Raw genomic sequence first — 24,724 nt, 5'->3', positions numbered from 1 at the left:
GTTGTCAACTCAAATAAGTCCGAGTGTCCAACATTCGTGGGTGACAACAATAAAACTCTGATACGACGTGCATACCATGTACTATAATTTCACACTACGCTGCTTCCACGACAAATTTGAATAGCTTCAAGGATGAAATTCTTGGAATCCTCCTTTTTTAGTACTATAAAAAGGATTGATTTCTTCCATTTTAATTCATTGGAAGTTATCATCATCTCTCTAATACATCTCTTCGATAACTCTCCCATCGATCCTTAGTTTTGTACAGAAACTAAGTCATGGCAAGAATCAACAGTTTGGTTTGTGTTTTTGCTCTTGCTTTTCTTGCACTTGCATCTACTTCCTATGGTTATTATGATAATGAAGAACCAAGACCTTCTGGTACCGAAGGTCAACCTTTTAAGATTTCTAATTACGTTCCAAGAGTTAGAGTGCCTAAAGTTCCTGAGGTAGAACATCCAGAAGTCCCATCCGTTCCCGAGGCCGAGAAGCCATACGTCTCCACCGCACCTAAGGTTGAGAAGCCGTACGTTCCAGCCGTTCCCGAGGCCGAGAAGCCATACGTCCCAACCGCGCCTAAGGTTGAGAAGCCGTATGTCCCAACCACCCCTAAGGTCCCAACCCCCAAAAACTATGCAGTACAAGGGCTTGTCTACTGTCAATCCGGTGCTGAACGAATTCCAATTGAAGGTAACTTTTTCTTCCGTTTTCCAATTCTCACTGTTTTGTTTGATAATCTTGCAGTAGATAATATCTGGATAGAAATTAATTTCTGATTTTGTATGTGCAGGAGTTGTGACAAAAGTTGTATGCTTTGCCGCTGATTTAGTTTCTCAGCTATTGGTCGTCACCAGTAAAACTGACAACAAGGGATACTTCTACACTCCATTGGATGTATCTTCCATCATTTACCAAGTTTTCCAGTGCAAGGTGTACCTTGATACATGCCCAATGACAATTTGCAGTCACCCTACCGATATCAACAATGGTGTCACTGGTGCCCTCCTCTCCCTCAACTATCACAGTCTCCCCAACAACAAGAACTTATACTCTGTTGGTCCTTTTGTTTACACTCCTGAGCCAAAGTACTAAAGATGAAATTTCTTCATCCGAGAGGCTTTGTTTGCTGCATAATTATTCTTTCATGTTCATTTTTTGTTTAGTTGTTGTATTCGTTTATTTGAATGGAGTTGAAATTTGTGATGGACTTTTAATCGGATTACATGTTATTAGCAGAATACACCCCTGGAAATGCAAATATAGATGGACACTGTATTATATATACACAAATCTCCAGTATGAAAACCATAGCCAAAAAACAAGAGCACTGTATCACAATCAAATTTTATGAAAACAACGTATTGTTCTAACTGCAATAGAATCAACAAATTCCAAATATCCACTCCACCACTTCTCTTTTTTAAGAAGCAAAACAAAGAATAAACCCCAAGTTCCAACTCCAATGCCTGTAGCAATAGCAACGTAGAACTCATCCTCTTCCTCCTCATATTCTTCAATTTCATTTGTAGAGCTAATATTCTGATCACCCTCGCAGATTTTTTCTGTTGGTACTCCGCACAACAACTCATTCCCGGTGAAAATTGAACCATCCCAACTCAAAGTCTCAAAATGAGTTCCTTCTGGAATCCTGCCACTCAACTTATTGTAAGATAAATTCAGAAAACCAAGAGAATCCATTGATGTCAAAGACTGTGGGATATTCCCTGACAATCTATTGTAGCATAAATCCAGTGACTCTAATCCTGACATATCTCCGATATTTGCAGGGATATTACCCGAGAAATGATTATAGGACAAATTAAGCATGAAAAGTCCTTTTAATGAAACTATCTCTTTTGGAATGCTTCCCTCTAGATTATTGCATGATAGGTCGATTGCAGAGGTATAGCTGTATAGCATTGCAAGTTGGACCGTGATCCCTTTGATATCCATCTTCAACTGCACAGATCTAAAATTATAATAGTCATCAGTCACAACTGTGTCATTAAGTCTACTTGTTAGCTTCTCCAAGTTCCCAATGTTGCTGGGAATTAAACCGGTTAAATTGTTACGCGACAAATCCAATATACGGAGTTGAGGCAACTGCATGATCTCTTCAGGGATAGACCCATAGAAGTTGTTTAACCTCAAAGAAAGGATTCGAAGGCCACGAAGCAAACCCAGCTCAGAGGGTATACTGCCTCCAAACTTGTTATTCGCTAAGTTAACAACTTCCAAATATTGAAGTTTACTTACGAAATTAGAAAGAGTACCATTGAAATTGTTGTTATTCAATTGAAGAAATCTCAATTTTCCTGCTGTTACAATCTCCTTCGGAACATTTCCTGTGAAATTATTTCTGCCAAGGTGGAGAAATGTAAGACTGCTACATTGCCCTATACTAGCAGGTATTGTCCCAGAAAGAGAGTTATTAGCCAGAGTCAATACTAGCATCCGTGTTAAATTGCTCAATTCTGTGGGCAATTCCCCGGTTAACCGGTTGCCAAAAAGAACCAACTTAATTAAATTTCTCAAATTCCACACAGAACTAGGAATTGAACCATTAAGCTTGTTAGTATACAAAGCTAAGGAAGTAAGAGAGCTTAATCTTCCAATTTCTTCAGGAATGAATCCACCAAATTCATTTTGAGAAAGATCAAGGTGAATAAGACTAGTAAGATTACTAATTTGCGACGGAATCAACCCGGAGAGTATGTTGTTGCTCAAGACAAGACTAACTAAATTGGTGAAACATGAGAAGTTGAAACCAAGGAGCGTACCTTGCAAACCCAAACCTGTTAGATTGAATCCCACGATGACGCTTCCCTTGTTATTGCAAGTGATTCCAGACCATTTGCACGGACTTACTGCACCAAAATCTCTCTTCCAAGATGGGAGAATAGATGAAGTCTGGCTAATAAGTGTTGATCTCCAATTCAGCAAAGCCTTAACTTGTTCGGCTAGTTGTGTTGAACTAAATGAAGAACCACCAGATACAAAAATAACTGAAGGAAAAGCCAACAACAAGAACACAAAAACGGTATCAGTGGCAACAACTTGTGCTATTTGCACCATTTTGATAGCTTAATTTTTCAGCGGGGAAAAGATTAAAGAAGTATTTTTTATTTTTTTTCTAATTGCAAGTGTTAGTTTTTTCTTATGCGAGGACTACTCTTTTGGGTCAAGGAAAGGATTTCTCTAATTAATCTCTAATTAAGAAAAGTAAGAAAAGTCCAAAAAGCTCTAAGAAAATTCTGTATAATATAAGACCGGCCGCCCCACTTGCGTACCTCATTCATCTCTAGCTCATTAGCATCGTGGCAATCTATTAGGACCAGGTGTGATGAATTAGGTGAGAAATATTTCCTATGCAGCGACTTCTGAACCGAGGCTAAAATTTAAGAAAAATCTGCAGAAAACCCAATGAAACTTGGGTGAAATCTGTGACTCTCGGATAATTAAGACTGAATGTCACAACCTGAGATTTATCAGAGGATTACTCTTGGGTAATTAAGAAGAAACCTGTTTTGAGGCATACATTTGCTTAAGTTTATCAGCCGAACCTGGACAAAATATAGGTTCAGCCGATAATTTGAGTATGCCTCAAAACAGGTCTCATTAAGAATTATTACTGTGAAACAGCCACCATATGATGGAACGGTCACCAAATACTACTGATAGTATAACAATATTTCACTGGAAAAGATGACCAACTCCCCAAGTCCAAAAGCAACTTCAAATTTTTTCTACCCAAAAAAACAAAGATCAAGTGATGAAATGAGAGATTCAAGGGCCACAGTGCAATTTCTGAATATTTATAGGTTTTATTTGGATGATGTGATTTGGGAATGTGTGGTGCCAGTCTGGATAAACAGAAGTTACAGCGATATATTTTCATGTGTTACTAAGGTGTATTGTCCTACTCTGAAGTTCTATTTACCCCTACAATTTGGAACTGTTGTATTATTTCTCTGCAAGTGAAGGTTCAGTGTTCTTCAAAACTAGTCCTTTCAGGTTTGGAATGAGGCTCTCTAATAATTCCTTTCTGGTCATGATTCTATCTGATGCACAGCTTTCTTCCTGCAAAACAAATGAAAAAGTACACAATGATTATCAGCTGGAAACAGAAAAAAAAAATGACTACAAACACCGGCGTATATCATCTTTGATGTTTGATGTATTCAAGTTTGGGGTATGAGTATACTCACATCATCTGGTGCAGCTGACTGTAAAGCTAAAAGAGTAACTGTTGCAGAATGGTAATCCAACAAGATATTATGAGCTGATTCTTCCAATTTCTCCTAAAAAAAACATGTTTTATGAGAACAGAAGAGAGAGAAATCCATAAAGCAACGGTGTTAAGCAAATACACATTCCACAATCTTTTAAGTTTATTCACATTAAGACACTATGAACAATCACACCCATCTTCATCCATCTATTTTCTCCATTTTCCCGAAGAACACCACCACTTTTACTCCCTATGAAGATGATGGTTAAAGAAATTACAAGCAACATATTACTTGTTCTTCCCCTAGACTAGATAATGAAGATAGATAAAGTTGGTATACCTTCAACCGAGAAACAGCAGCAGAAATAGCCCTTCCTGGAGCTTGGAGAGCTTTGTTATGCACCTATAGGAAAAACGTAACTTAGGTGTAAATCCTCTTACATACAGAAGAAAAAGATAAATAAAAGCCAAGTGAATTAACTTACCTGCAAATAGAGTAGCGATACAACTTTCGGAAGAAGGGAAATTGGATCGGTTTCATTAGAAACTTGAATCGTCAAATCCTGATCAATAAATAAAGCACCAAATGTTAAAACATGGGGGAAAATTACATTGTATATTTCACTAATGCACAACTGTCTTATGCAAGCAGTAGCAACTGAAAGTCTTAAGTTCAATGTTCCAGTCCATTGTAAAACCAGATGGAGAATGTTACCTTCCGATAGGAATGCAAAAGTGTTCTCTCCAACTTTTTATCAAGATTCTTAAAGAGTAACCCACTGGAAAAGTAAACAACCAAAATGTAGCGGTTATTAATTATTGAAGATGCTGAAACAGGAGGACCAAACATGAAATCAAAACAACGTAAGACTTAAATAATACCTTTCCTCAACTAGTGCTCTTAAGGCAACCATGAATGTCTCCACCCGCTGTTTTACAGAAATTTTCGAAGAGTAAAGATCACGAGGTCATTGATGTTTATAAGGATAAAAAATATATAACGAGAAATTAACTGCAGGTACAAAGTTGAATCTGTTTTATGACTAAATGGTGGTTGCTAAGTTGCTCACAGACACCTAAAGAAACAAACACAGTTTTGTTACACACTGTGGACAACTTAGGAGCTCTAGCAACCGAGGGTTTTAAGGAGATCTTCATCGGCTCATTATCCATATACACAAAGGCTAACCTTTGGGTACCCGACATGACAAAATACCAAGGGAGCGTGATGGATGGTAGTCAGGCAGAAATTTTAAAGGCGGTGAGATGATATAGGAAGCTACGAGCTTATTATTATGGTGTACCAGTTCTTTTCTCACATAGCCATTGATTTTCTATTCATCCGTGCCAGCATAAAAGTCAATATATATCGAAAATCTCACATAAGGTACATGACTGAAGTTGTTGTTTATTGAACTTTGGATTTGGAAGAATGTATATGCTGACCTTTCCCTCCAAAGCCTCAACTACTGAAAGAGCCTTTGCTGAAAGAGAAGCGTCTAAACTCTTTGCCTGAGAAAAAAAAAATAAACACTTAATACCATCAAACTCCTATTTGTAGAAGCAAATAGACAAATTGCATTTCATGTTAAAAATTGGCAAAATTTTCTCAGAGTGAGTTCATACAAGAGAAATTCTATCTCCAGAACTCAGCGATGCAGAGTCTGGCTGAGATTCTTCTACTGCGATTCCATTCTTCAGTTTATGGTGCATGTCCTACAACGAAAAGTAACATAGAATCAGGCTTTATTTCCTTTTCGTTTTATAAGGTATACTGAGAGATCTGACAATTTAACAACCACGCCTGAGGGAATGGAGAATTACCAAAGTTAGTAAAAGCCGGTCCACAATAGAGGCAGCTGTTGTTCTTAGTAAATGTTTGTGCAAGACAACCTGTCAAATCAAGGATCAGTATCTTGTGTCATTCATCATTAGCTGGAGTTACATACAACATATATCTCTGGACAGAATACTTACAGATACTGAAGGATCATCTTCAAACAAATCCAATGCTTTCTCATACAGCTGCAAATTTAAGAATTCCTGAAAGATAACAAAAACATCGAGTGACTTATGGTTTAATGAAGAAAGCTACATCCACAGGAAAAACAAAATATAGGCATATGTAGAAGTTTGGGAGTGGTGAGTTACATACTCTTATCAAATGAAATCAAAAGATAAGCGAAGAACAAACAAGAAAACAATAGAGTAAAACAGCAATAAGGAGCAACTTCCGCACTAACCTCGTCCAGTTTCTTCTGCAGATCATCCAATAAGTGTTTCATTTTCTCTGCATTTTCCGTAAACACGGTCTTTCTTCTTTCTTTCCAGGAATTGAGCAGCATAGGTCTTAAATGGGTCGCCAATGGTCTAATCAGTGTGTGTGGATCATCAAGACCTGTCACCTTAAACTGTTTAGTCCACTGATAAGATATGAAAGGATAACACGAAGGAAGAAGATAAAATAGAAAGATGTAAACATATAGAAAAATCGCACCTTGTCCTTCAAAATCGGGTATCAAGGTCAATATCTTTTCCATTATCCAGTCCTCATCAGGAATATTAAGGTCATCCTCTTTCACCTTACCCGATTTTCCACCTGATTTTTTGTCAGATACCTGCGAGGCATTTGCTTCCTTGTTTTTCCTCTGGTTCTTCTTATTAGATTTAGTAGGAATGTTTTCCACGATTTCGGGAACACTTTCATATGCAGCTGCTTTTGAATTTCCAGTGGTTTTTCCTCTTTTCTTCTTTGATCCCTTCTCCAAACCAGATTTAACACCAGTACTTTCATCACCAACTTCATTTGACTGAGTGCACGTATTGGAATCATGGCGACCTTTGGCTTCATTCACATGCAACTCTTGAGCAGCAGATTTCGAAAGAATGAAAGTTTCCGTTTCCTTCTCCATTCGATTAAAGATATCCTGCACAGTTGAGAAACATGAAAGAACTGCACAAATCAGAGAATAGAAGACAAGCAAAAGAAGAAATTTCAACGATGTTATGCAAACAATCTCGGAGGGCCACTCTACAGCTTTTGTGAAACAATATTATCTCTCACAAACAAATCTAACCAGCAATAAGGTAACTGAATTGTCTTCATGATTATCATTTATCAGTTATAATTTATCCAGATATAGGGGCATGAAGTCATCAACCTGGATACTGATTCGCCATTTAACTTTACTATGAACTTTTAAAGTCATTTCTCGATGTTCTTAATTGTTTTAAAAGGAATAACAGAACAACCAAGATATTCCTTAAACCTCGAATACTTACTTTGACAAATTCATTACTCAACACGCATGAATCCCCCAAAATGAGTGCATTTGTAGACTGTAAAGCAACATTTTGAGAGTCAATAAATTGATCGCACGGGCAATAACCACAACTCTATCCAAAAGAAATGGAATACAACTGACAGCATAATGGAGTCGTACTGTACCTTGAGGGCTCTTTGAACAGATGGACAAAATGACAAAAGCTTTAAAGCATCTTGAGACCCAACAAATGGAGGTAAAACTGAGAGACAATCAATCCTGCAATGGTCATTGTGATGTTAGAGAAGCGCAACAATCATTATGTGCACTAATGCAACCCTAAGATTCCTAGTAAATATAACATTTGAAACAGACAGTTTAAGACATGGACACACATGAAATATAACAACAGCAGTGATAGAAAATGAAGTTACCAGCTTTTCTGTTCAATAGCATCCTCTGCAGCAGAATCCAACATCTCAATCATTGATGGATGCACAAATACTGTATCCAGGGCTATACCTTCAGGGTATCTTGACTGCATTATGGTAAATAAGCGAAATCTTAAAGAAAAAACCAACACAAGAATATTGAAAGGCAAATTTGAATCATTACTGTAATCAAGGATACATAAAACAAAAGATACCTGCAAATACTGCTTAGGCTGGGGAATTGCGAGCTTCTGAAGAACTTCATAGCTGACAAAAGAATTCTGAAATGTAACGGTAAGTCAGAGAAAACTATTAAGTCAAAGAAGACAATAGTGTGAGCCACAAGGAAGAAATACAATGCATTCTCACGTCCCAATAAATTGCTTGAAACAAAAAGCATTTCAACTGAAACAGTTCGCAAGAAGTTTGAAATGCAACTGGAAAAGGCAATAGTGGTAATTGGTGCCTATGCAAACCCCAGAACATGATATTATACAACAGCCAGCAGATTAGTCCAACAACATATTCTTTCAGAAAATACTCATTCCATTTAGCGAAATATTATTTAAAGAAAAGTTTATCTTATTACAGTCGATAAAACATCAGAACCTCTTGGGCATTGCATAAGATAAGAACTGTTCTGACAACTGTGCCCAGTTGCGTGTAATGGTCTTAATCGTTAGGTACCAGCTTATGGTACATACTGACCATCTACAGTTACTATTCTACTAAGAAACAAAGAGCAAACCGAGCATGGAAAGTAGATTTCAAACCTGTGAGAAGAAAGAATCCACACTTTCTTTCTGAGCATGAGCGAAAACCTGATAAAATTGATTAACAAGCTAATGAGTGATACACGACAAGGAGAAACAACAAAATAATACCAACAAATAAGACTATGAACTTGGTTATTTACCGTTGGTGTCCAATGAACTCCGGCACGAACAGACCCAAGAATTTCCCCTTCCTTCACCAACCCATTAAACAGTGACTGAAAAAATGAACCATCAACAGCCACACCAGTGGCTCCATTCATTTCTTGCAATAATTGCTGCAACGAACTCCAGACCGCTGTTAAGTTAATAGGAACTGTAACCGCCCTTGTCGCACCACGTACCATTGCACTAACACGAGCTACATATGCTGGTGTATATATTTGCCCACCTTCAAATCTCCCTTTCACCTATAGTCATTCAAATCAATCGCACTTTAATCAAACTTCTGAACATTCAGTATTTCCTTTTTTATAAAATTTATCAACAAGTAAAACCAAGGTGAGTCTTCCACTAGCCGTACACCCTTGTGTTCAAATCTCACCCCTTCGACGCCTCTCAGTCTCTCTAACCAAAAATCTAAGCATCACAGCTCTCATTCTAGTACCGCTGTTTTGGACTGAGCAATGGAGAAGACTAGATCCTAACTACAGGGCTAATTGTCCACTAGCCCTACAGTAGACATACACCTCTCGATGTTCAGAATCAAATCCCTTCAATTACCCTCATCTCTCCGCTAATTCATGTACTCTCATTTCCCGAACAGAAAATCCCAAGGTTATGGTTCTTAACATTTTTAGCTTAATCAATCAAACTAAAATCTATTTTAAACCTATATTAGTCTTTGATATATGCTCCTCTACATTTCCCACCAATGAATCCTTAAACCCCATGGCATGTCTCACAGCGGCTCTACAATGCGCTGTAACCTAGAATTGTCTTTGGTATATGTTCCTCTACATTGGCCCCTAATGAATCCTAAAACAAAGTCTGCCGCCCACTGGCTCTACACGACTACACCCTGCTGTAACCTAAATTTTCAATATTATCCCTCTATATTGCCCTAATTTCTCAAATCAAATTCTCACAAACCCTAGAAAACCCCATAAATAAATAAATAGAATGAAAAAGACACTTACAATGGAGCCAAGCCTTGGTTCAAGAACAGAAGCTAACAATTCAGAACCAACATGCAATTGAGCAGCTAACTCGGCCAACGAAATCTGACTACATTCTTGCAATCTCTCATTAATTTCTTCAGCGACATTATCCCAATAACTTTGTGATATCAATTCTCCTTGTATCAACATCAGTTCTTTATCTTCATTAACTATGACTTGTGCTTGCTTCTCTATGTGATATAAATCAACACCAATTATATCTGATAGATCTATTAATGATACTCTTCCTGATTTCTTTATCTCTGTTATCATCTCATACTTCAATTGATCCTGACCAAAACAAAATCCCCAAAAAAATTCAGAAACAATTGGGAAAAATTAGGAGGTTGAGAATGGAAGCTTGGGATTACTTACAGGAGTGATGTATTCTTTGCCGGAGACGGTATGAAGGAGATCGAAATCGATGATACGAAGCTCTTGAAGCTTTTGAACTAATTCGACTACGTTTCTATCTGATAATCGAATACTTGATTTCGCTTGTTGTGCGAATTCGAATTGTCTCTGTAACTCTAATAACTCTGCGTCCATTTTTTTGATTTCTGATTTTCGACAGAGAAAATTTTCTTTCTCTTCTTCTTCGTCTTCTGAAGTTTTAAGAGAAACAGTTTATATTTTATTTCTCACGAGTCATGGCTTTTAATTTCTTCTTATACTTTATGAAAATTAAATTCGATGAGAGGTGGAATATATTCTGGGTCCCACTACACCTAAGACGTGGACTACCCAGTCAGCCTATGTTGTAAAAGGCGCACAAAGCATAGGGCCAGCGCCGGGTAAAAAAAGACTACCAGGCTCCAAACCATGACCAATTTTTTTGGACGCCTTTAGCGCTCAGGAACGCTAGGCGAGGCGATGGGTTGGTGCCTCGCCTTGCTTTTAGAACATATCACTGAGCCCCACTTGATTTTTCGAAGTCCAGATATGGATGATGATAAACATTCTGACGTGATAATCACAATTACTTTCATCAGTCATGGATGGGACCAGCCATCCAAATTGGTTAATATGGCCCATTTTTATGTGTGGCGAGTCCCACGAATCAGTAAGAGTTAGGACCAAAATCCGGATTTTCTCTCGGGCTTTCTGTCATTTCCAGTCCAACTACTAAAATAACGATTCTCTCATTTATGGATGTTTGACATGCTTTCTGATTCATACGCAAATTCTTGAACTGGTTGTTCATTTCTTCCTTCATTGACTCAATATCATTCTTCAACCCTTCAGATTATTCATCTCATCACCTAATTCCTTTAGTTGACTTAATTTCTTCGTCAACTCATTCAATTGCTTCAAATACCCCAAGGAAAGACAGCTCTGATACCACCTGTAGTGATTTACATACAATTGCGAATTAGAATCAATCAACAAGATCTACTCTACAGGTGGAGGGACAAAACTAAAGCAGAACAAGATAGAACAACTTTATAACCAAAAAGGTATTATAGACCATCTACTCATAAGGGACAGTCGAAAATGTATGTTGTTAACCACACGTATAGAAAATATGAAGGCACTCTACAGTCATGATGGTATCCACCAACAGGGACATGCCATATTTGCCTCCTTAGTATTATTTTATGGCTCTGCCACAGACTCAATATATATCATTGATATCCTCTACAATGAACAATTTCAGTAGTTTCTCAGAAAACCCACTGACTAGTGTAACGCCCTTCATTCCTCCCGGAGCTACAGTTGGTACGGAACTTTCAAAGTTCAAGAACACAATCTCAATTGTTATAGATGCTACAGGTTCCCTAATATTTTCTGGCACCACTTAACTTAAATCAACTTCTTGTTGAGATTATTAGTCCCACATAATATGAGAAGCTAAAAATCCTACAGTTTATAAGTGTTGGAAAATCCTAACCTTGCAAGCTGGTTTTCGAGGTTAGTTAGGCCCATGGACTTTAACACGGCATCAGATTCACATTGTGAAGAGTGATTTGACCACACCTCTATTCCACGTCACTTGATTTGTTGAACACATGTTAGACTGAATGAGACTACAATGAGGGAGCGTGTTGAGATTCTTAGTCCCGTATAGTATGGAAAGTTTAAGATCATGCAGTTTAAAAGCGAGGATTCACTGTCTTGTGTTCTTTCTTCAAGGAAAATACTTTTTGCATCGACGTTCTCCACCAGGATATTAATTAAGGGAGATGGGGCAACGAGACTTTTCAGTAGTGGTGGTGGTTAATGGAATATTTATAGATTTCAAGGGTCGATACGCGAAGATGGTATTGTATTAGTTATGATAGGATGATGATTGTAATTCCAAAGATAATTGTGGAATCGTCCCGAATCAGAAGTCAGGCGGGCGGTTTGTTTTTTTTTTCTTAATTTTCTGATGTCTACGCTTAAAGTCAAATCACTAGGGTCCCATATATTACAAGTTGATTTTGTGCCATTCTGACTTTGCATTTTCTCATTTCCGCTTCTTGCTCTTTTAAAAAAGTCTTATAAGAAATGACCGGTTGGATTTGTGCAACCAAGAAACAAAGACTTTGTATAGTAGAACCTCCATGTATTAATAGCCTTTACATATTAATAAAAAATCATGGTACCAATTTGGGCCAGTTATAAATAGTAATAACCTGCATAGTTTAATATTAATGGTTTTTCTCAGTTCCGACGTTTACCTCCATATATCAATAATCAATATTATATTGAAAAAATATAGATATTTTATCATTCGCATAAGTTATTTCTCTAGCATTAGATAACATACTCCCTCCGTCCCACCATTAAGTGACCTATTTGGTTTTTAATTTTGTCCCATCATTAAGTGACCTATATCACTAAACAAGGAGATATTTCTAAAATTACCCTTTTAATTGAATATAAGAAATATAAGAAATATGCATAATTTGATAGGCATGTTTATATTCGTTACGTAGGTGTTTTAAAATGCTTTTCAATGGTATAAAGTTTGCGAACATCCGTGGTGTAGTTTGAGAGATAAATCATTTCAAAATTTCATTAATTATTATCCATAAAGATATAATTGTAAAAAATGCTTAAAAATCTCTTTTTCCTTGCTTGCCTTAAAATTTGTGCAAACTTCAACTAAGTCACTTAATAGTGGGACGGAGGGAGTATTTATTTATCAGAAAGAAACTAACTTGATGAATTATTTTTTACAGTATCTATCTATTATATAGGCGGAATAACCTAATACTTTTTATAGTACTCCCTCCGTATCTATTAGATACGCGGACTGCTATTTCTTAGATGAATATTTCAACATGCATATATAATTGTGTTATTAATAGGACAAGGGGTAAAACATGAAAAAACATGAAAATGTATGAATCCAATGTTCTTTTTTTAATCCAAGAGAATTGTGTCCCCCGCCTATATATGTGGTACGGAGGGAGTAATAGAAGAAACCAAAAACTCTCTAGTCGCCTAACAAGTTCCTAAATACATACATGTAATTGTCTATGAGACTATAAAAGTGTATCTACATCATCTAACATAACTATAAATACACTGAACGTACACCAAACTTACAATTTTACATTCTCTATGTGTACCTCTTTATATTAATAACCTCAATATATTAACAATTTAGCGAATGCCTAAGAGTATTAATGTAGAAAAGTTTTATTGTAACTGGGTTCAAAAAATTTCTATAACTCTAGAAATGTAATAATTTCTGATTCCAAACATTAATCGAGCTTCAGATATAATGAATCAGACTCAGGGGAATCAATTAAGTAATGGAAAGCACAGACAACCTGAGACTAGAGGAAAGAGTGAGGAGGAAACTGCAAATACCAGGGTTATAAGACAACTAAATGAATGTAATCTTGTGTATATTGAAAAATCTCAAATTGCATACATTTTCTTATAATCAGTAAGCTCTGTATCAGAAGCAGCTGACATTGACCATGATCTTGACCTACTACCCATTGAATTTCTCCTGATACTCCTCAAATTTGAAGCTTCAATTCGGTGCCGTATAACCCAATAACACATTAGACCTAATGTCGTAGCCATGATTACCGTCCCAATAATTGTAACTGCAATTGCCAGCCATTTTTCATGTTTACCCACCACAACGAATGCTAATGCCAAGAACGCTACCGATATAAGAACACATGCCAACCACATTAGTTTGTTAATGACTGCCATCATCTGTTTCTTTGCTTTCCGCTCTATAATTACAACCGAAGTTTGCAAGAGATATGAAGAGAGCAAACGAATCGAAGAGGAAGAATATCATGAATGGAACATCTGGCGCAATGTTAGCTTCACCGAGCTCCAGACCAGGAGGAATATTGTCTGGGTCTGTAACAAATTAACCCGGGACTTGAAAAATGGCGGCAAAAGCAACTGTGGCTATCAGGTGTGCGACAACAGTTGTGGAGTTGATTGCATTGTTGAGACCTTCTAAATGCATCTTGTTGAGTTGTTTTGCAATTCCTTGCACACGCTTTCTGGTCTGACAGGTGTGTTCGAGCTGGTAATGGACTTCATGTTTTATATCACTTACTGTTTGCTTTAGCTCTTTAGCCATGGGTTTAGGCTTGAGAGAACTGGCACTCTGAACACCATACTCTTGTAGGATGGCCCTAATTTCAGAATTCCCCGTTACTGCTGCAGTGTCTAGGGAAGTTTCCTTTGACCGGTTAACAGCTTTCGTGTTCCTTTGTGCTCTAGTAGCATCCTAACAATCTGCATGGATAGGATTTCACATTTCACTAATACCCCGAGACCGATATTTATATTCTGATAGACACACTGACAAGATAGAGAAAGAGATAGAAGCAAAACCTGAACCCTGCCCTTCCGAGTTGCTATGTGCAATGCTGTATTTCCTTTGGAATCTACCATGTTGACTAAAAACCGATCCAACCTGATAAGCTCCTCCACCAGCTCAATCTTGGAACCTTTTACCGCCATGTGAAGTGCAGTTTGCCCCTTCTTATCCGTCCGAGTTGATATTCCTGGTTCTTTAGTTAGAAGGGCTGTCACAATCTCCACATGACCATTCCTTGCTGCAGAATGTAACGCGGTTTTGCCATTGGTTTTCGCAATTTTTGCTACATTTCCATCCTGCTCCGGTAGGAAATTCACCACTTCTGTATGCCCTTGCGTTGCAGCTGTGTGTAACGCAGTCGTATTTGACAGATCCACGGTCATAGAGAGTCCCGGAAGGGCAGTCAAGAATCTTCACCACCTCTGCAAAAATCAAATACAAAAAAAAGGCGAAGTAACTATAAGAATTCTCGGAAGTACAAGTAAAGATAACCATTAGCACTTGCAAATTTGACAGCGAATGAAAAGAAAAAAAAAAAACAAAGATTCAGTGGTATATACAAATACCCAAGTCCCCTTGCTTAGCAGCAATATGAAATGCATCATAACCGTTGCGAGCTCTAATACTAGCCGAACCGAATGCTTAATCATCTCCTCAACAACATCAACATAGCCATACTCAGCAGCAACATAAAGCGCCGTTTCCCCATATTGATTAGGCTTTTTGTTAGAATACGGGCATCCAACTCAAAACCAATTGGCAATGAGTGGAGAGGCCCATAGAGTTATAAATAGCAGGATTTTAGATTGCCCATACTATGTGGGACTAATAATCTCAACACGCCCCCTCACGTGTAGCCTCGTTGGGTCTAACACGTGGACAATAAATCAGGTGACGCGGAGTAAAGGCACGGTCAAACGACTCGTCGCAAATAGCCTGCTCTGATACCATGTTAGAATACGGGCATCCAACTCAAAACCAATTGGCAATGAGTGGAGAGGCCCATAGAGTTATAAATAGCAGGATTTTAGATTGCCCATACTATGTGGGACTAATAATCTCAACACTTTTCCAACACTTCCTTCATATCTTCATTTCCAGAACCAGAGAAGATTGCTTTAATCTCAGCTAAATTACCAGCTCTCGCCGCAGAATGTAACGGTGTATCGCCTCGTTTACCCGTCAATTGCTTCGTCATTTTTTTACGACGGAAGCTTTGTTGGTGCCTCCATCTCTAACCCAATTGTCTTCTTCCCTTGGTCAATTTACAGATTCTCTGATAAATTTTCACGTCAACCAATCACAGATTACTACGAAAAAACCTAGAATTGAAGAATGTATAAAACCCGGGTTCTTATGACTCCTGAATCTGAATCTCATTCTTCTTCCTATTCCGAAATCAATACCCTGTTTCAAAACAAAAATTCGCATAAAATTATCAAAATCGAAAAAAATAAAATCTGGGTTTTGTTGATTACGTCATAATAGATTCAGAAATGTTGAGAAAAATGATAATTATGTACCTGGGAATTGAAGAACAGGGCTGCTTTTTTTCATAAAATAACAGAAGATAAATTGAAGAAAGACAAATTGTATTATCTGTCATTCTTTATGAAAAGAACCGAAACAGAGAGTTTGATTCTGGAATTGTTAATGGCAACAACTGAGATTGACACAAAAAGGAGGAAATGAAAGCTAAGGTTGTTTGTTTGTTGACAGTTGAACTTCGATGGACATGATAATAGAAAAGGGAATCCATGGTGGTGACAGGTCCTTTCACTTTCAGGCCTCAGGCCTCACCATCCCCCACCTTAAAAAGCTTTATAACCTTAACTTTTGAGCTTTATAGTGCATTCTACAGATCTTTGAGACTAAGCAAATGAGGGGTTGGATCCTTGGAGGGAGTATAACGGGGGAGATCAAGGTAGGTGGAAGGGACCCCACAATACCATGTCGGATTTTTTTTTAATGGGCCAGGCATCTAGGCCATGTGGAACGATTTGTCGCTCTTGCTCATGCTTCTAGATGATTGTGGGCCTTGTGGCTTGATGAACGGTGTATAAATGGTGTAACTTGATTCGTAGAGCGTTTCCAATAGTAGGTCAAAAAAATTCTACGTGGGTGTCGTAGTTAGACCTTCATTTGTTTAGATTTTATTCCTGGATTTTAATAAGACTCTTTATACTAAAACTCATCTCCAGTGGTTAAATATTAAGATCGTGTTTGGTAGCCTTGATATCGTAATTTAGTTTGGGTTATCCCTTAAATAACTGTATATTGTGTTTGTGTGGGTTATTATTTCATGTTAAGAAAAGAATAGTGTATCCTACCTAGATTTTAGGAGGCTAAAAAGGTGGGGTTTCGGTATTCCATGTAAAACCTAGAATGTCTTAATCCTTTTATGGGTTAGACAGTTATTTTTATAACTTTTTTTTTTGTTTAAATTTTTCTTATGCTCAAACCACAAATTTATATGGTATAGTTATTTATTTATTTTTTAATTAATTAATTTAGCTTGTATACAAGTCTGCTGACAAACAACATACTGCACTAACTCAATGTGGAAAACAAACACCATTTAAAATAACCATTGACATGATAGTCTTGGATAAACCTAAGAATACCATAACCTGGACATCGTTTTTCATATCCAAGCTGCCAAACAGACCCTAAGAAAATTTAGTCTAATTCCATATGATAACCGCATCAAGATTCTAAAAGAAATTATTTTTTAAAATAAAATTGATGATATAAAATTAGTTAGGGGTCATCTCGAAGGTGTAGTTAAGGTTTTTTTTAACACCCTTCATGTTGAGTATTTGATTCCTTCTAGTTTATAGGACCTAACCATTGGAGTTGCATTTATATTAAATGGGGTCTAAAATCTCACGTGTCATTTAAAAAAAGATATTTTCACCCTCTGTTTGAGATGCTCTTATATTCCGGTTGGATTTCCGCTTTACACGAAAAACGACAGGCCCCGTTAATTATCAGAGAAATGGCTACAACTAATGAACTCGCGAATCCATGGAGAGCTAATTAACACTCATCCTCCATGCCAAAAAAGTGAACTCACGGTGCGGAAAGCGCAAAAGATTAGCTCCACATATGTAAGTTCTTCCTGCATAGCTTGTTCTAAGCCAGGATTGAGGAAAGGAAATATGGAAAATAGGTCATTTGTCCAAATATTTTTAAAACATAGTTCAAATGGACGGGTAAAAATTATTATTGTGAAATGGACACCAAAAAATAGAAATGATGAAACTGGATTCATCCTGACTTAAACTTAAAAAATAGCAAGGATGAAACTGGATGCATCATGATGTAAATTAAAAATAAAAAAAAAAGTATTTAAAAATTGGTAGGATGAAACTGTTTACATCCTGGCTGTTTTTACATTTTTGTCCATTTAAACAGTATCAAAATCTAAATGTCCTTTTCATCCATGAATTATTAATTTTGGTCTTTTTAACCAATTTTGTGAAGGAAATAACATGCTTGGCGAGCCGACGTAAAGCTCGGCCTCATTATCATGAGATGAAACCCAATACATATAACGTTGGGGCAATACGCTCTTTGCGACATGATGAAAAAAGCAAGACGAGTCGTTCTCTTGGTTTGTATCTTGCCTTTCGTTTATAACCTATCTTAACTGGTTGGGGACTAAAATGCTTAGTTTTTGTTTTTGGTTGCTCGACCAAGTACCTTGCTCTTTTAGAACATCTTGCTAATTCCGAGGAGATTTTAATAGATCTCAGTTGTTGGTTTAATGAATTTATTTTTGAACTAAAAGAAAGAAAATTCTACTTTGTTGAACTAACGACTGAGATTTTTCGAGATCTCCTTGAAACTAACATTATGGTTTGTATGGTTGATGACACTAACAACTTCTGATAAAGCCTGTTCCGGAAAATATTTTATGGGAAAATGCATGAGTTTTGTTTGGTTTGTGTAAAAGTATTCCGAGTAAAACAAAAATAAGAGAACATTTAGTAAAACGAAAATAATAATTATTGTTGATAAACGAAAATAATTATCCCTTTAACGGGGCTAGGAAACTCCTAAAAGGAAAAGTGAGCCTAATATCAAACATAGGGGACTAAGGTCCGAGCCCACTAGAAAGTTTCCATAAGATAGAAAGAATAAGGACGGAATTAATGGAAAAGGAGAAGGTTGTATTTAGGAGGAGTGGCATTAGTGGTAATTAAGGAGGTTCAGAGACTTCTGGCATGATGTCAGAAAAGGAAGGGCTTTTGGGAAAGTCTACAAAAGGAGGTACATAGTACAATGGAAAGCAGGCTCTCTCTCATACCATTCCTAGAAAAGTGTTGTCATTAGGTGTGACTAGGACAGGTAGGATCGATATCATATTCACCCTTCAACATTTGACGACCACACCCGGAGGCTCGTGCCTAGCCCACCTTGACACAACTAGGAAGCATTAGCTCTGGCGCGTTGGAGAATCAGTTGATCGACCGCCGCTCAACGCAAAATGCGGGAGAATAGGAATAGTGTCAAGTCCGACCACGCAAGGTAGAAGGTCGGACGCCTTGCAGGAGAAAGACAAAAAACCAGCAGCTGTATATGCACTACCCGCGTTACCCTCTATGCAAGAAATGCAAAGAGAACTGGACGACCACGTCCGACGAGAACAAGAACTAAGGAAGTTGTTGAGAGCGGCTAAAGATGAACAAAGCATCAAATAAACGACAAAAAACATCATAGAGGAGGAGGAAGAGCCTGTAATCATGTCATAAGAGGCGATAGTAAAGTACTTAGAATTACCGAGTGATGAAGCAAGCCAACTACGACTTCACGACCAGTCCATACTCCTTCGAAATCCCAGAATACCAATACCCCGAGGATTATACTTCACCATAGTTCAAAGTATACTATGGACAAGGGGATGCGCGTGAACATCTTAGGCGATTCTTTTCTACCATGAGTGATCGTGTGGCCGATGAGAATCTATGTCTGAGGGAATTCCCAAAATCATTGACAAACACGATATTCACTTGGTACAACCACCTGAAGCCAGGAAGCATCAGCTCATGCCCGACCATGTCTACCCTCTTATTCAAAAAATTCCACCAGCCAAAAAAAAGATCACGTCGATAGATCTAAGAAGTTGTGGCCAACGATTAGGGGAAGACATAGGGAAATACATCACTAGATTCTGTTACTTTGCGTTAGGCTGTCACAAGGAAATAAAAAAAGATGCACTTGTAGACATCTCTGTACGAGGAATGACCCCATATTTCAAGAAAGGTCAGGTTAGATTTTGATTCCAAACTTTTGTCGGGCTAGAAGAGGTAGCAGTGAGAATCTCCGACTGTGGGGATAAATCTAACGCGGACCACACCTAGCTCCCTTATGTCAATTCCGTATCAGTCGCCCCACGTAACACCCGTGCGAACAGCAACCAGGAAGGGTGGAATACACAGGCGAACCAACCCTATAACCGAGAAGGTACTAGAGATCAGTAGTGGACATACCCACCTCCCATACCATGCAGTTGTTTGAGGGTGAAAACGGTTTCTGCTGATTTTGGTAATTTTGTGTGTGTGGGTGAGAAACGAGTCTAAACCCTAAAAAATATACTGCAAGGGAGTACTTTGATTTGAGAGATCAATCTGTACAAATCCGGCCTAAACCAAGAAATGGTCGTTCCAGACTTGCTTCGGCCACAAAGTGTAGGAGAAGGGTTGATCTAGGGTGGGAAGCGAAGAGAGTGTTGAGACCAGAATAGTTGATTCGGGAAGAGTAGTTGTTTAACGACTTGTATCAGAAGTGGAAATCTAACGGATGGGAAAGCTAACAAGTGATTTATGAGTGTTGTATTCTCCTGACCAAAAACTTGTCCTTGGTGGAAATAGGTGAGACCTATTTATACAAATCGCAACGAAACGTACCCTGGACTCGTAAGAAGTGGAAACAGTTGAGTAAATGGAAAAAATGGTAATGAGTAACGCCTGGAATTGATGTTTCCATAATGAAGGAAACGTTTTACTATTACTTCTTGTATTTACTAACTGCCTCACCCTTATGACACTTTCCTGTAACGAGCGTAGTGTACGCCGCACGCTGTGAACAGCCAAACCAATACCTTGATGAGCATCCCCCAGTTTATGACATGTTCCGATGTCTCGAGTGTTTTCGTGGAAAACGTGTATCATGTTGCTACGTGTGTCGTGGACAAAGGATTTAGGGTTTGTAGTCAAGGTGGTGCCGTGACCAAAGAATAGGCATCTTAGCTAGGTTGGTGCCGTGACCAGAGAGTTAGCATCGCATCCAAGTTGGTGTCGCGAGTCATTTGGTGGAAGGTTTGTACGGATGAGATCTGCAGCTCAGGAGGAATGATAGCCGTAGATTGTTGCAAACCTTCGTTTGGCAACCAGAGGCATGGTTGCAGCGCTTGCATGCTCTTGGCATATTTTAGGCGCGGCCAAAATTAGAGTTTTGGCATAAACCGTGATATTTGGCCTTGGGACGGAAGTTGGCATGCGTTAGGTGGTGAACTTGGACGGGTGAGATCTACATCTCAGATGGAAGGGTAGCCGTTGATTGTTGCAACCCTTCGTTTGGCAGCCAGCGGCATGGTGGTAGGGCCGCATGGCTTTGGCATATTTTAGGCGCGGCTAAAATTAGGGTTTTGGCATAAACCGTGATGTTTGGCCTTGGTCCGGAAGTTTCCATGCGTTAGGTGGAAAAATTTGATGGCTGAAATATGCATCTTAGATGGAAGGGTAGCCGTTGATTGTTGCAACCCTTCGTTTGGCAGCCAGCGGCATGGTGGTAGGGCCGCATGGATTTGGCATGTTTTAGGCGCGGCCGAAATTAGGGTTTTGGCATAAACCGTGGTGTTTGGCCTTGGGCCGGAAGTTTACATGCGTTAGGTGGAGAACTTGGACGGCTGAGATATGCATCTCAGATGGAAGGGTAGCTGTTGATTTTTGCAACCCTTTGTTTGACAGCCAGCGGCATGGTGGTAGGGCCGCATGGCTTTGGCATGTTTTAGGCGCGACCAAAGTTAGGGTTTTGGCATAAATCGTGATGTTTGGCCTTGGTCCGGAAGTTTCCATGCGTTATGTGGAGAACTTCGACGGCTGAGATCTGCATCTCAGATGGAAGGGTAGCCGTTGATTGTTGCAACCATTCGTTTGGCAGCCAGCGCAATGTGGTAGGGCCGGCCTGGCTTTGGCGCGGAGAAGTGGACGGCATGGTATGCCATTGGAACTGTGGTGCGGCTGGCATGGTTGGCATGCCTTGGCATGGAGATGTGGTTGGCATGGTATGCCATTGGCACCGTGGTGCGGCTGGTATGGTTGGCATGCCTTGGCGCGGAGATGTGGCTGGCATGGTTGGCATGCCTTGGCGCGGAGATTTGGCTGGCATGGTATGCCATTGGCACTGTGATGCGGCTGGAATGGTTGACATGCCTTGGCGCGGAGATGTGGCTGGCATGGTATGCCAGTTGCACTGTGGTGCGGCTGGCATGGTCGGCATGCCTTTGGCGAGGAGATGTGGATTTCATAGCAGGCCATTGGCACGGTGGTGCGGCTAGCATGGTCGGCATGCCTTTGACGCGGAGATGTGGCTGGCATAGTATGCCATTGGCACGTTTGGATAGCATGCATGGCTGGCATGTGTAGAGATGATGCCAGTTAGTACCGAGGGCTCTGCCGTGGAGCATGGCATATACGTGAAAAAGGTACCCCGGTAATTTTACACAGACATAATGAACGGTTCAATAAATGTGCTAGTGGCGACATTATTACTCAAGTGTGACGTCACTGTTTGACTAAGGTTTTACGATTTTAACCCTAAGCTAAAAACCACCATCAACAACAACAAAGAACATATGGGATTAGTGGAACAATGGTTGACAAATAAGGAAGCCCAATTACCTTGACAAATTAAGGTCCTAATACCACCGACAAAAACGACGCTAGGTACTGCCACTACCACTGAAGGATTCGGCACCCCACGATCGAATGCTTCAACCTCCGAAGGATTTTCCAAAGAAAACTCGTGGCAGGAGAAATAGAAATGAATAACCCGGGGGATGACGAGCCAATCCAGCACCAAGTTATGATGCTCGCCCACGATCCAAGCGGAGACGTGTGGAGACCATGGGAGGATGACAACGACGAGGTGTGCGAAGTGGAGATGGAGACTCCCAAATTTGAAAACACGGAAGGTGTAGCCAGTAAATTCATACATACGATACTAGCTCAACAGTTTTTTGACTCATTAGGGTTCAGCGAAAACCAAATCAAGGAGGCGTCCAAAGCAATAGCAGCAGGAAAGCCTTACGACCATATTCTTAAGAGGTAAATTGTATTCACAGATGAGGATATCTGCTACACGGGAGAACACCTTAGACCTTTGTACTTAACCGTTCATATCAAAAAGCAGCTGTTGAAGAGAGCCCCTGTGGATGGAGGTGCATCTTTGAATCTGATCTTCATGCAAACGATTGATATCTTGGGGGTACAATGACCCTATTTTTGGATGCAGGCAACGACCGTGAAGGGATCTGGCGGTCACACACAAACATCAATCAGGATCTTCAATATGGTAATGAAAGTTAGGCCTATCCGAGCACTCACGTCATTCTACGTTTTAGAAGAGGACACCACGTTCCATCTGCTACTAGGGCGAGGATGGTTACTCAATCACAAGGGTGTGGCGTCGATGTACCATCAGTGTGTTAAGACCAATATAGGGGTAAGCAATATTGAATACCCACAACAAGCAATCCTTTTGACCCGCAGGAAGCATATATGGTAGACACAGTCTTCTACGACATTCCTTAGGAATTGGATGAGATACCTGAAATACATCCCACTCCACTACCCAAATGGGAAGAAGAAGAAAAGGTGAAACCAATTAAGTCAGTTTTCTGCCCTTCCAGGATGGTATTCCCAGCGGATAAGAAGAGGAAACATGAGGAGCAATCAGGATTTCAACGCTTCTCAAAACCCGATTGGGGAGGGGGACGTATACCGATTATATAAATTAGCCAAGGGAACACCTGCAGATGAACATGAACGCGCCATGTCATCAATCGACGAAGAAGCATAAATCCCCTTAGAAAGCATCATCCAGGAATTAGCCGAGTTACCATGCGAGACACTTAGCAATCAAGGAACCAACACGGGGAAACAGTACAAACTGTGTCGGAAGAGCGAACACCTTAAAACCTCACCATGGATGGATTGGATGAGATCAACGTTGGAACTCAGGAAGAAGCGCCACATTATGATCAACACAAATCTAAGCAAAGAAGAAATGGAAGCGTTGATCGAACTAATCAGGGAATACAAGGATGTCTTCGCCTTCAAATATGACGAAATGATGGGACTGGACAGAATCCTCGTTACTCATAATATCAGTGTGTCATCCGAATTTAGACCAATAAAGCAAAGAGGCTGTGAATTCCCAAGGAATACAAATCTCGTTTTAAAAGAAGAGGTGGAACGTTTGTTAAACGCTAAATTCATCAAGCCCATCCAACACTCGACTTGGATAGATAACATTGTACCCGTAACAAAGAAGAATGAAAAAATCAGATGCTGCATAGACTATATAGAGATCTAAACGGGGGGTTCCCGAAAGATGACTTTCCGCTGACCAATATCGATATGACAACAGACGAGACATGGGGTGACAAAAGGTTCCCCTTCATGGTCTGATTCAGCGGGTATAACCAAATAATGATTGCCGCATCGGATGCAATGAAAATTGCTTTCCAGACCCCGTATGGGAACTTCAACCACGTCGTAATGCTATTCGCCCTAAAAAACGCAGGCGCCACCTATCAACGTGCTTTGACAGCCATATTTCATGACCTGCTGCATCAGATGGTAGAAGTAATATCGTTGTGAAGTCGCAAGTCCCTGAGGACCACATCTCGCACATGAAAACGGTCTTTGAGAGATGTAGGGAATTCAAGCTTAGAATGAGTCCCCTCAAATGCGCTTTCCGGGTGACATCGGTAAAGTTCTTGGGTTTTATGGTAACTAGCGAAGGGATTCAAGTGGTCCCGAACAAGGTCTAAGCTATTACAAACAT

The 24,724-nt window shown here is 39.4% G+C and overlaps 3 protein-coding genes and 1 pseudogene across 3 annotated transcripts; 1 reads left to right on the top strand and 3 right to left on the bottom strand.

Moving 5' to 3' along the window:
• The first annotated feature begins 223 nt into the window (after positions 1-223).
• Positions 224-1,217, top strand: LOC113323825 (proline-rich protein 3-like). The gene is made up of 2 exons (XM_026572175.1): positions 224-690; positions 791-1,217. Exons 1-2 carry the CDS (start codon positions 279-281, stop codon positions 1,090-1,092), a joined length of 714 nt encoding a protein of 237 aa, XP_026427960.1. The 5' UTR covers positions 224-278; the 3' UTR covers positions 1,093-1,217.
• Positions 1,218-1,338: 121 nt separating this feature from the next.
• On the bottom strand, positions 1,339-3,075 carry LOC113322313 (probable leucine-rich repeat receptor-like protein kinase At1g35710). The gene has a single exon (XM_026570381.1). The coding sequence runs from the start codon at positions 3,073-3,075 to the stop codon at positions 1,339-1,341; it is 1,737 nt and encodes a 578-aa protein (XP_026426166.1).
• Positions 3,076-3,719: 644 nt separating this feature from the next.
• On the bottom strand, positions 3,720-10,476 carry LOC113322850 (E3 UFM1-protein ligase 1 homolog). Its single transcript, XM_026571018.1, has 20 exons — positions 10,234-10,476; positions 9,838-10,149; positions 8,842-9,108; positions 8,699-8,746; positions 8,141-8,206; positions 7,929-8,032; positions 7,680-7,773; positions 7,514-7,570; positions 6,729-7,158; positions 6,475-6,629; positions 6,209-6,274; positions 6,056-6,124; positions 5,858-5,947; positions 5,678-5,743; positions 5,114-5,160; positions 4,947-5,010; positions 4,717-4,794; positions 4,572-4,634; positions 4,209-4,301; positions 3,720-4,080 (listed from the first exon to the last, which is right to left on the bottom strand). Exons 1-20 carry the CDS (start codon positions 10,405-10,407, stop codon positions 3,964-3,966), a joined length of 2,460 nt encoding a protein of 819 aa, XP_026426803.1. The 5' UTR covers positions 10,408-10,476; the 3' UTR covers positions 3,720-3,963.
• Positions 10,477-13,683: 3,207 nt separating this feature from the next.
• Positions 13,684-16,464, bottom strand: LOC113321172 (annotated as a pseudogene).
• Positions 16,465-24,724: the final 8,260 nt, after the last annotated feature.

Source organism: Papaver somniferum, chromosome 11, assembly GCF_003573695.1.
Source record: "Papaver somniferum cultivar HN1 chromosome 11, ASM357369v1, whole genome shotgun sequence".
Classification (NCBI taxonomy): Eukaryota; Viridiplantae; Streptophyta; class Magnoliopsida; order Ranunculales; family Papaveraceae; genus Papaver; species Papaver somniferum.
The sequence above is the reverse complement of the archived record's forward strand: the minus strand, read 5'-3'. Positions and strand labels throughout refer to the sequence as shown.

Excerpts from the sequence above, each read along its gene's own strand:
- LOC113323825 (XM_026572175.1), top strand. The coding sequence starts at position 279 with ATGGCAAGAATCAACAGTTTGGTTTGTGTTTTTGCTCTTGCTTTTCTT. Across the intron at positions 691-790 it reads TGAACGAATTCCAATTGAAG|GAGTTGTGACAAAAGTTGTA; the intron begins GTAACTTTTTCT and ends TTGTATGTGCAG.
- LOC113322850 (XM_026571018.1), bottom strand. The coding sequence starts at position 10,407 with ATGGACGCAGAGTTATTAGAGTTACAGAGACAATTCGAATTCGCACAA. Across the intron at positions 9,109-9,837 it reads AACCAAGGCTTGGCTCCATT|GTGAAAGGGAGATTTGAAGG; the intron begins GTAAGTGTCTTT and ends GAATGACTATAG. Across the intron at positions 8,033-8,140 it reads AGCCTAAGCAGTATTTGCAG|TCAAGATACCCTGAAGGTAT; the intron begins GTATCTTTTGTT and ends ACCATAATGCAG.
- LOC113322313 (XM_026570381.1), bottom strand. The coding sequence starts at position 3,075 with ATGGTGCAAATAGCACAAGTTGTTGCCACTGATACCGTTTTTGTGTTC.